This window comes from Penaeus chinensis, chromosome 34, assembly GCF_019202785.1.
Source record: "Penaeus chinensis breed Huanghai No. 1 chromosome 34, ASM1920278v2, whole genome shotgun sequence".
Taxonomy (NCBI): domain Eukaryota; kingdom Metazoa; phylum Arthropoda; class Malacostraca; order Decapoda; family Penaeidae; genus Penaeus; species Penaeus chinensis.
In genome coordinates this window covers 30,113,218-30,125,717 of record NC_061852.1, presented here as the reverse complement: position 1 = coordinate 30,125,717, position 12,500 = coordinate 30,113,218, and the positions used below count along the sequence as shown (strand labels likewise).

At 39.3% G+C, this 12,500-nt stretch overlaps 1 protein-coding gene across 1 annotated transcript in view; it reads right to left on the bottom strand.

Moving 5' to 3' along the window:
- Positions 1–250: 250 nt before the first annotated feature.
- The window catches only part of LOC125043883 (calcium-transporting ATPase sarcoplasmic/endoplasmic reticulum type-like), a 30,706-nt gene continuing 18,456 nt past the window's right edge, over positions 251–12,500 (bottom strand). The window contains 6 exon segments of the mRNA XM_047640234.1: positions 251–399; positions 6,769–6,886; positions 7,271–7,388; positions 7,576–8,830; positions 8,833–9,621; positions 10,407–10,497. Coding sequence (XP_047496190.1) covers positions 371–399; positions 6,769–6,886; positions 7,271–7,388; positions 7,576–8,830; positions 8,833–9,621; positions 10,407–10,497 — 2,400 coding nt within the window. The 3' untranslated portion in view covers positions 251–370.

Below are 12,500 nucleotides of genomic sequence, written 5' to 3'. Positions count from 1 at the left end.
TAATACTGATGTGCAGATTTTTAGGGGACAAAGGGCCAAAGGGGCCACACCCAGGGGAGGTGAAAATTCTTGTTGGGGTTTAAAAGGACCTCCCCCACACCACCCCGTTTTGCTTCTGCCCCCTCCCAGGTAAATTATTCCCATTTATTTTTCCCTTTAGGGAAATTTTTTGGGACTCAGCAAGGGGGAGAGGGGAAATTTTCCTCTTAACCCTTCTGATAGAAACCCCTGGGGTTACAGGGGCCCCGGGTGGGGTTTTGGTTTGCTGGGCTCATCACAGGCATGGCACTGACGGCTTGTAGGTTAATACAGCAAAGGCTACTGGCTGTGAGGACATTGGAAAAGCTGGAGTAGATGGTACCTCTTGATTTTACCATTTTTGCTCAATCCTGCCAGGTACTGTAATGAACAGCCACAGTATATTAGTGACTAATCCAGAAGAGAAAAAAACAGGGTTAGGTGACTAGTTGCTGCTATTACTACTACCAAGTAAATATCTACATCTACTGAAAGAAAGAAAATAAAAAAAATTAAATTAGATTTTTAGAGTTAGAAAAGACTTTTAAAAATTTAAAGAAAAGGGAAATTCTAGGGTTTTGTATTAGTAGTCGGGGTTCAGTTCCCAAATCGGTTCCTTGGGGGCCCCGTGATATGCTTCTTGCGGGATTTTTTTTCCCCATGGACACAGCGGGGGAGACACCCCCGGGTAAAAATTATGGGGGTCCCCACAAAACGCACACGATGGGAATGTTTTTTTAAATACATTAAGGTGGGAAACAATATTTTTCTTTTTGGTTGTTTGGTGTGTGTGTGTGTGTGTGTGTGTTTTTTTGTGTGTTTTTGTGTTTTTTGTTTTTTTTGTTTTTGTGGGGGTTGTGTGTTTTTGTTTGTGTGTGTGTGTGGGGGTGTTGGGGGGTTTGTTTTTTTTTTGGTGTGTTTTGGTGTTTTGTGTTTTTTGGGGGTTTTGGTTGTGTGTTTTTTGTGTCCCTTTGTGGGGTGTGTGTTTTGTGGTTTTTTTTTGTTTTTGTTTTGGTGTGCTGTGTGGTGTGTGGGGTATGTGTAGGGTGTTTATTGTATGATGTTTTATATAAATTGAAAAAATATTTTTGTTATATTAATTTTTTCCTTTTAAAATATAATTTTATTTTATATTATTAAAAAAAAATTAAATAAATATATTTTTTATTTTCCCCAATTTTTTTTTTAAATTTTAAAAAAATTTTAAATATTATAAAAAATATTATTTTCCTGGGATTTATTTATTAAAATAAATAATAAAATTTTAAAAATTAAATTTAAAAATTTTAAAAAATAATTTTTTTTAAATAATTGATCATTATTAAAAACCTATTAAAATTTCCTTTTAATCCAATTCTTTAAACTTATCCTAAATCAAAAATCTTAAAACTAAATTTTTAAATTTGTTAAATTCATAATTCTAACATTATTAAAAATTTGCAATATTAAATCAAAAATATTATATATTAATTTTTATACTATAAAACATTTAATCTTTAATCTATTATTTTTTTTTTATTTTATCCATTTTAACATAAATTTTCATTATTAAAAAATTATACTTATACAACAGGGGCATTTTTTTTTAATATTTTAAATTTTCTTAATTTAAATTTCCCATTAATTAGGGAATTTAAAATTTTAATTTGGGTTAAAATATAAATTTTAAAAAACAAAATTTTAAACATTTTTTTTTTAAAAACCTTTAAAATAAAACAAAATAAAATACATTTTTAAAATTTTACATAATAAATTCTTTTTTTAAATTATTTTAAACACACTTTTTTTGTTTTTTGGTTTTGTTTTGTTTTTTTTTGCATTCTAGAAGACACAGCATTTAAAACACAGAAGAAAATTTTTTTTAAAACCTTTCTAAGATTTTTGTTTTAAATTTAAATGTCGGGAAAACCAAAGAGGCCAAATATTGCTTTGTGTGTTCATTTTTTTCCTTCCAGGACTGAGGGAATAAAGGATAAGGTAAATACATGACTTGATGAATTTCAAAACAAAACAAAATAAGAGGGTGTAGTTGGTGGAGGAGGGGAGGGCGCAAGACTGGTGAAGTCATGGTATAAGATATTTATATCATGTTTACATAAGGAATTTGAGGGCAGCAAGGGGTATGGGAAGAGGGGAAAACAGGGTAAGTCATCACTGTACATATATATATACACACCACTCCAACACCAGATATTTACAGACACAGGCTTAGACTCTGCAATGTAAGTTGGGTATTTAGAGCACATGTAATGTCCTTCACAAAGAGTATACTGAACATGCCATGGATCTATGCAAGGGTCATGAGAAAGCTCACTGGGGATAAATGAACTTGTGATTCACTGGGAATGCATCAAAACTACTTGACTTGTGGGGGTGCACGTACAGTACAAAAGGCACAAGGAAAAATCTCCTCTTCAGGGGACCGTTTACTTTACACTGCTGAAAGATTCTTGTACTCAGTAAGAGATAAGTTAGGGACCAGTCTGTTTAAGTTGGTTCTTGCTTAGATGACCTCAGGGGGAACAAATAAACTGCAAAATTACCTTAGATAAAATATAAATAAAAGCTAAAAGAGTTAAACATAAATAAATAAACTTTCAAAAATAGTATCTTATTTATAAAAATACCTAGATATATGTGCAAACTCTTTATCCAAGACCTAACATTACCATTTTTAAAATCATAACCTAATCTGGGGCAATATAAAATAAAATATAAGATATCTAGATAGTTGAAAACACCACCACGGCAAAAAAAAAAAAATACCATATCTGGAAAAGAAAGTTTTAAACATAATAAATAAACCTGCAAAAGAAGAAGGCCCATAAACGCATATATTCCATTAAACACAAACAGAACTAACTCTTAGAAATGGCTAACAGAACACAATCTACTAGCTAAACTATCATCTCACTATAATCTAACTGTCTACCAGATGATTACCTGCCTCTATGGATTTTATCTCCAAGAAATCTATTACTAAGGAAAATGCACATGCTTGTCAACAGAAGACAGGATTATCTCACCTTAGGGATCCAAGGTAAGGCTGCAGGATATGTTAGTCACACTCCACACTCTACATGTGAAACAGAGAACCACCTCCTGGACGTCTTTTCAATCACAGGCGGGGTCCACACTAGGTACACAAACTCTGTATGTTCAACTTTTTAACAATGATTTATTATTTTTTCTTAACAAAACTCGTAAAGACATCACAGCTTATAAAGGACCATAAAAAAGAAAAGAAAAATACATAAATGGAATAGACGCAGTGACCAATGGTTTTGTCTTCTGTTTGTTTTTTTCACTTTTTTTTTTACGTGGAAAGAATCAAAAGTTTAAATGTACTGTATGACCTTGCACCAACAGTTATTACCACAAAATATATTTTTATCACAAGTAGCACTTATCTATTTGTCTTTTTTCTCCAGTAAAATAGGATACCAATACCTGTATTCTTTTTAAACACTTCCAACACTTCACATGCGTTTTTCCATTTATATGTCATAAAAATGTATAGTAAAATGTTGAAAAAGTGAAAAATGATTTGCATAAGGAGTTAGTTTTGGCCGACACAACAGAGGTGGTCTTTAGTGACACAGACAGAGTCTCTTGACAACTTCCTCAGTCGCCAACAAGACGGCTCAACAGTTACATACTGTATTAGTTTATCAAGCAATCCTTGCACTTCACTTGGCATTCTACCAATAATAACTGGATTCATTTGGGAAAAGGGTTAATTCAAAGGGCATGGGGCTACAAGGGAGGAACTGCAAGTTATACACACAAGAAGATATAGCTATCTTTTTGTGCCTCCATAATCCTTTCAATGCAGTGCTAACACAGGGAATGATTTCTAACACTTAGAACTAAGTCAAGTAAAAATAACTAACTACAATGGATGAAAATATGTTCCACCATGACAAGGCAAAGAATATTTGTGAAGATCTCTGATACTATCATCATAAAAATTACAACTTCAAAATTGCCTTGACAGGTACCTAATTGTGTCATAAATGGCATGAGGGGAAGGAAAGGGGAGTCATATGTGAATTTACCATAAAAATAAATGGATGATAGATGAACACAGTTACAAGGGATGGGGGGGAGGAAATCATATGTAAATATATATATATATATATATCCTTAATACTCACAACAGTTGTGTTGGTGTGAGTGTCTTGGGGGTTTGCAGAGCAGGAACAGGATTCAGGGGTTGCAGTAAATGAGAGAAGAAAGGAAGAAAGGTGGAAAGGGGGCCAGTTGGAGAAGTTCAAGATGAAGGGTGGGAGGGAAAAAAAGAAGACTTGTTGGAAACGAAAAGGGAAAAAAGAAAAACCATGGGAGAGAGAGAGTCGCAGTTCCTCTTCACTGGGTTTCGACCACACACACAAACACTGCAGTCTTCAGGACCTCGACCCCGAAAGGTGGTTGGAGAAGGAGGTAAAGTTGAAGGGAGTTCATTGGTGGGTATGGTGGTCTGGATTTCCATTTACGCCCTGTGGTTTCTGGGGCTTTCGGGTTGAGGTGGAGGATTCAATGGTAGTTTGGTGGTAACAGTAGTAGTAGTACAAGTAGTAGTAGTAGAAGTAGTAGTGGGAGTTGTGGCTGGGAAGGGTTCCAAGCCTCCACATATGATTGTGTCAGTGATTACAGGTGGAAAGTATCTGGGAACCTTCAAGAATGTTCTACTGTTATGTCAAACAGGACACAGCTTGGTAAACATTTGCATTTGCTGGTATAGTGACACTCATATATATGGATTTCTAACATTGAGGATATTGCTTTCTTAATACAGTATTCATACAGCAAGGGTAATAATACTGAAGGATCTAACTATGATATGGATCCTATTTTTTCAATAACTGAAGTATCCACACACTTCCCTAAACATTATATACAGTGTTACAATATGATAAAATAAAAAGTGGTCAACTTGGTTTAATGAGGAACAAAACTAAGAAAAAAAATTAGCAAGAGAGTAGGGGTTGTGGGTCTTTGGATATTACAGGTTACTGAACAGTTAAAAAAAATGACCTGGAATAATAAATAAAGGGGGAAAGAGGATAGATTTATTTCAATGTCAAAGAACCAATTATGCCATGCAAACAACTCACAGTCCTTAAATAGTGGATCTTTACACAGCAGGTTCCATGTATGCAATGGGTAATGGTGGATGGGAAAAATCATTTGCTCTCCAGCAGAAAAACAAACAAACTAAAAACCTTGCCCTTTGATTACAGTCAAACCAACTAACAAAAATACTGAGAATTATTGCAATGCAGCATTCTCTTTAATGCATTAGCTGCTTTAGAACCTTGATACACACTAAGGTGTTTGCAGTAACAGTGAAGAAACATCTACTTGTTGTGGAGAGGGAGACTCTGCATGTGCAGCATCAAACTGGGTACCCGCAAGAATTCACTAATGCACCATAAGGTTCATGTACTCCATACGTGTCATGAGAATGATAAAAAGAAGACTTACATTATCCATTGCACATATCCACATGTTATTACAAGTTGCAGTCAATGATCTTTACATCACACACAACTAGGGAATACTGTACTTTTAATCAAATACTCTACAAAAACTTGAACCATCGACAAGTTCTCATCCAGGCACATGCTGGGAGGATAAGGAGGAGGCCGGGAACCAGATGGCATCAAACTAAATAAAGGCACAGGTTAAATTTCAAACAATATTTCACTTCTCACTATAGGTAGCCTACAAATGCAATTTTGTTTATTGTTTAACAACCATAAAATATATATATTTAAACATCTAAACTTTTAAACTTTTCTTACCAATAAAACTTGTATCTGCACTCACCCAGACAGTGAATAATAACAATGATGATGATAATAATAATAATAATAATAATAATAATAATAATAATAATAAAAATAATGATAATAATAATAATAATAATAATTATAATAATAATAATAATAATGATAAAAAACTGCCTATCCCTAACATGGCAGTATTCATTATGACTTCAAGCAATCAATTAAACAACATGTCTTGAAGCCTGCATCTCAAGGCAAAATAAGTTAAGTCATCCTCAGCGGATGGGACAGAACCGGAGCAGGACTTCCCTTGCAAGTGAAGGTGCTCTCTGCTTTGGCTCTCGACAACTTTGGTCGTGCAATATTCCACTAATGTTAATGGCTTGTGGTCATATGCCTAAACACATTCAGCACGTCACTTTTATGTACACTGACGCTGACATACAGCCCCCCGCTAAGCAAACAGCAGTGGCAACAGCAGTAAAGGGCACTGGCAATTTGGCAGCCGAAGTGGCAGCATGAACAAACCCACACTGTGAGTTGAGGGCTGACAACAGTTCTTTCTTTCTATCACTCACCCTGAGTCTTTTCCCACTTGTACCTTAATCAGGGGCTGGGAGCACAGTGGCCAAATTTAACACCAAAAATAATAATAATGATAATAATAATAAAAACAAATAAACAAAAAGTTCACTACATCTGATAATTGTCTCAAAATCCTACAACCCAAAGGGAATACTGATGATAATGGAAACCTTCTTTGCACTTGCACCACAGTGTTCCTCAAACCCCTTTTAGTTTTCTATATCTTGAGAGTCTGATTCGTGACAGTGTTTATACATATATATATATATAAGTTAGGGTGGTGACTGAGGTTAGAAGAAGTATATCCAGATATAGGCAAAATAGATAGCCCAGGCTAGCACAGTCCAGTGGCAGGAATAGATTGGATTCTCACCATCAGTGTACTTGCGAGCAACAAACTTGAGGGTCTCATCCAGCAGCACCACAGGGAGGGAAATCTTCAATACAGCCATCCACTGTGCGACTGTGAGGGGCATCACCTGGAACACAGTCTGAACACCCCAAGAACAGATTAGTCAATTTTGGGAAAAAAGTAAATAAAATAAAAATAGAAAAAGTAGTTGAATCCACCATCACCTTGTAGGCATGAAGTATTCACCTGAACACACTTTGAAAAGTAAGAGGGACGAGAATGTAAAACTAAAGAAAATCAGATGGAACGACAGTAGATCATATGCCTTACAATTATGTGTAATTCCAAAGTGAAATTAATATAAACTGTCTAAGAAAATAACCTTTTTTTCAGGAAATACATTAAAAAAAAAAAAAAAAAAAAAAAAAAAAAATGAAAAATCAAAATTAAGATAACCAGTAATGAAAGTGACTGAATCTAGCTTGGTAAGGATTCATCTAGAAGAACTAAAACTCTAACTTACACTAAGGATATCAATGTACAAGATGATGAAATGCAGGGTCATGGAGAGGGCCATAGCCGCCAGCAGCCAGATGTTGACCCAGGGGGGCATCACGATGAGTGACTGGTTCTCTGACAAGCTGCAGGAGAAATGGAGGTAGGATTGAACAGAAGAAGCACCAACTTATTCGGACTCCACACTGAAGTGATGATAAAATTTCAGTGTTCTAATCTTGACTCTATATTGCTGATAGGAATGACAGAAAAGCCTTCAACAGATGTATTACTTAATGGCATTATTGACTTTTACACAAACTCTATCCTCACCTGTTAAGAGCGTTGAGCATCTCAATGGTGACAAGCACAGAAAGAGCCATGGTCATGGGAGCTGGGTGGCTGAAGATGTTGCAATCCAGACCTTCGAAGTTCTTCTCATCACCCAAGCAGGACAGATGGTGGGACAGTTGGTAGTAGTTGAGCTGAGGGCCAGTGGGGTCATACATGAACCACCAGGAGGCAGCAAAGACAGTGGCACAGCCAACATAGCCACCAATAGCCATGTAGCGGAAGAAGAGCCAGCCAGAGATGAGACCCTCATCAGCCTTGCGAGGGGGCTTCTCCATGATGTCAAGGTCAGGGGGGTTGAAGCCCAGAGCAGTGGCAGGCAGACCATCAGTAACCAGGTTGACCCACAAGAGCTGGACAGGAATGAGAGCTTCAGGGAGACCAAGAGCAGCAGTCAAGAAGATGGACACCACTTCACCAATGTTGGAAGAAATGAGGTAACGGATGAACTGCTTCATGTTGTTGTAGATGGCACGGCCTTCCTCAACAGCAGCCACAATGGAAGAGAAGTTATCATCAGCAAGCACCATCTCAGAAGCAGACTTGGCCACAGCAGTGCCTGAACCCATGGCAATACCAATCTCAGCCTTCTTCAGAGCAGGGGCATCATTCACACCATCACCAGTCATGGCAGAGATCTCACCCTCTCCCTGCAGGTACTCAACAATCTTGGATTTGTGGAAAGGCTCTACACGGGAGAAGAGACGTGAATTGATGCAAGCGAGTCTCTGTTCTGCGACACTGAGCTCATCAAATTCACGACCAGAGTACGACTTGCCCGCAGTTTCCTCAGTTTCATTGAACACACCAATGCGACGGCAGATAGCCTCAGCAGTGGCCTTGTTGTCTCCAGTGATGACAATGACACGGATACCAGCTTCACGACACTTCTCAATGGAGTCACGCACTTCCTTGCGGGGTGGGTCAAGCATACCAACAACACCAATGAAAGTCATGTTGACTTCATAGGTGTAGAACTTGGTGGAGTCACCAAGATCCATATCCTCAGGCTTCATTGGGGTGTCAATGGTGGCAAGACCCAAGCAGCGGAGTGTGTCACGACCACAGCCATAATCACGGGTTACTGACAAGATTTTGTCTCTTACTCCAGCAGTGAGGGGAACCTTCTGGGTACCAACACGGACATGAGTGCAGCGTTCAAGAACACCTTCAGGTGCACCCTTGCAGAACATCTTGGGTCCAGTTCCCAGGCGAGTGGGCTTGAGGGGCACGCAGTAGAGGACATGGATTTGCGGTCACGGGAGAATTCCAGGGTGAATTCCTTCTTCCACTTGGTCTCCATGTCTTGCCTGGCAACAATGGCAGCTGAGCGACGATCCAGACCAACCTTGGACTGGCTGTATGGGTTAATCTTCTCACCCAACACAATCAGAGCAGTTTCAGTGGCTTCACCAACCTTTTCAAACATATTCTTGAACTCATTGAAATCAATAGATGAATCATTGCACATGAAGGAAACAGTGGCGAGTTCCTGCAGACCTTCAAAGTCAGCACCCTTTACCTTAGCACCACCAAGGTAAATGTCACCAATGGGCTCGTAGGTGGAGCCAGTGATCTCGAATTCCAGAAGAGAGCAGTCATTACCCTCAACCTTATCCATAATAAACATGCGAGAGACAGACATCTGGTTGGTGGTGAGTGTGCCAGTCTTGTCTGAGCAGATAACAGAGGTACAACCAAGAGTCTCAACAGAAGGCAAAGACCTCACAATAGCATTCTTCTTGGCCATGCGGCGAGTGCCAAGGGCAAGGCAAGTGGTGATGACAGCCGGGAGACCCTCAGGGATAGCGGCTACGGCCAGGGCAACGGCAATCTTGAAGTAGTAGATAGCACCCTTGATCCATGAACCACCATGAGCAGGGTCATTGAAGTGTCCAATGTTGATGGCCCAGACAGCAACGCAGATAATGGAGATGACCTTGGACAGCTGCTCACCGAACTCATCAAGCTTCTGCTGCAGGGGAGTCTTGATCTCCTCAGTCTCTGCCATCTGGGTACGGATCTTACCTGCAAGAAAAGAATCAATATCTTGTAAGCCCCTCAGTTACACAGAGAAAGGAGAGAAAGAGAGAGAGAGAGAGAGAGAGAGAGAGAGAGAGAGAGAGAGAGAGAGAGAGAGAGAGAGAGAGAGAGAGAGAGAGAGAGAGAGAGAGAGAGAGAGAGAGAGGAGAGAGAGAGAGAGAGAGAGAGAGAGAGAGAGAGAGAGAGAGAGAGGAGAGAGAGGAGAGAGAGGAGAGAGAGGAGAGAGAGGAGAGAGAGAGAAGAGGAGAGAGAGAGAGAGAGAGAGAGAGAGAGAGAGAGAGAGAGAGAGAGAGAGAGAGAGAGAGAGAGAGAGAGAGAGAGAGAGAGAGAGAGAGAGAGAGAGAGAGAGAGAGAGAGGAGGAGGGAGAGAGGGGGAGGGAGAGAGGGGGAGGGAGAGGGGGAGGGGAAGGGGGAGGGAGAGAGGGAGAGAGGGAGAGAGAGAGAGAGAGAGAGAGAGAGAGAGAGAGAGAGAGAGAGAGAGAGAGAGAGAGAGAGAGAGAGAGAGAGAGAGAGAGAGAGAGAGAGAGAGGGAGGGAGGGAGGGAGGGAGTAAGGAAACAAAACATAAAGCAAAAGCAGGTAAAAGGAAGGATACATGATTGTTTATTAATAAGTTCATCTTTAATCCTCACTTTTATTGACATATATAATACTAAAAGCTACTATGCAAAAATTACCTGATCTCTTTGGAGGAATTACAAATTACATCATGCTTGAAACTATTGAGCAAAAATATCATCTCTTTTCATACTCAGAACTTTCATTACTCACCAATAGCAGTGGCAAGTCCAGTGCCAATGACAACACCACGAGCCTTGCCAGCAGCAACATTTGTGCCAGAGAAGAGAATATTTTTCTTGTCCTGGGGAAATTAAGAGCAAGATTAACATTCAAAATATTTTTAAAAAATTTCTCTGGTGATTCATATGAGTGTGTGAATGAGAGAGAGTAGAGGGAAGAGAGTAACAGAGAGAGAGAGAGAGAGAAAGAGAGAGAAAGAGAGAGAAAGAGAGAGATAAAGAGAGAGAGAAAGAAAGAAAGAGAGATATAGATATATAAAAAGAGAGAGAGAGAGAGAGAGAGAGAGAGAGAGAGAGAGAGAGAGAGAGAGAGAGAGAGAGAGAGAGAGAGAGAGAGAGAGAGAGAGAGAGAGAGAGAGACACAAAGAGAGAGAGAGAGAGACAGAGAGACAGAGAGAGAGAGACACAGAGAGAGAGAGAGAGAGACACAGAGAGAGAGAGAGAGAGAGACACAGAGAGAGAGAGAGAGAGACACAGAGAGAGAGAGAGAGACACAGAGAGAGAGAGAGAGAGACACAGAGAGAGAGAGACAGAGACACAGAGAGAGAGAGACAGAGACACAGAGAGAGAGAGACAGAGAGAGACAGAGAGAGAGAGAGAGAGAGAGAGAGACAGAGAGAGAGAGAGAGACAGAGAGAGAGAGAGAGAGAGAGAGAGAGAGAGAGAGAGAGAGAGAGAGAGAGAGAGAGAGAGAGAGAGAGAGAGACAGAGACAGAGAGAGAGAGAGAGAGAGACAGAGAGAGAGAGAGAGAGAGAGAGAGATACACAGAGAGAGAGAGAGAGAGAGAGAGAGATACACAGAGAGAGAGAGAGAGAGAGAGATACACAGAGAGAGAGAGAGAGAGACAGAGAAACAGAGAGAGAGAGAGAGAGAGAGAGACAGAGAAACAGAGAGACAGAGAAACAGAGAGACAGAGAGAGAGACAGAGAAACAGAGAGACAGAGAAACAGAGAGACAGAGAGAGAGACAGAGAGAGAGAGAGAGAGAGAGAGAGAGAGAGAGAGAGAGAGAGAGAGAGAGAGAGAGAGAGAGAGACAGAGAGAGAGAGAGACAGAGAGAGAGAGAGACAGAGAGAGAGAGAGAGAGAGAGAGAGAGAGAGAGAGAGAGAGAGAGAGAGAGAGAGAGAGAGAGACAGAGAGAGAGAGAGAGAGAGAGAGAGAGAGAGAGAGAGAGAGAGAGAGAGAGAGAGAGAGAGAGAGAGAGAGAGAGAGAGAGAGAGAGAGAGAGAGAGAGAGAGAGAGAGAGAGAGAGAGAGACAGAGAGAGAGAGAGACAGAGAGAGACAGAGAGAGACAGAGAGAGAGAGAGAGAGAGACAGAGAGAGACAGAGAGAGAGACAGAGACAGAGACAGAGAGAGAGAGACAGAGAGAGAGAGAGACACAGAGAGAGAGAGAGTATAAGTGTATGAATTTGTATGCATATGATTAAGGGAGGTGACAATAGAAGTTGATTTCAAAACTAATTAGAATGATGCCACAGGGCTTTGTAAGCTGGACTGCACTCCTACCTAATAAATCTATGCTTCCAGATTTCAAAAACAGTTTTTACACTATCAGCTATAGCAGCACTGAGCACTTCATATTTACCGTAAAAAAAAAAAAAAAAAAAAAAAAAAAAAAAATATATATATATATATATATATATATATATATATATATACATATACATATATATAAATAAAAGCATATACATTCAATGACACGAAATGCTTATATCATCATTGCTTCAAAATTTCCACAAAATTACATATGTTACCAAGTGCATGCAAATGTGAAGAATACAAACTACAACAAGCAGGGCTAACTCTAATAAGTGCAGCGTTTTAAAGCACAAAATATTTGAAGTGAAGATTAAGTTCTGGTGACTCGCTCATACCCCTTCGCCTTTGGCAGAGTAAATTGTGAATCATCCGTGTAAACTGCATTTCTGACCCTCTTTGGGGAAAAAATAACCCCACTGGCTGATATGTACCTTAACAAAATATCAGACAAAAATCTTTGTCATTCTTTCTTTATTTCTTTTTGTTATATTCTTAATGTTAATACTTTTATTACTATGGTATG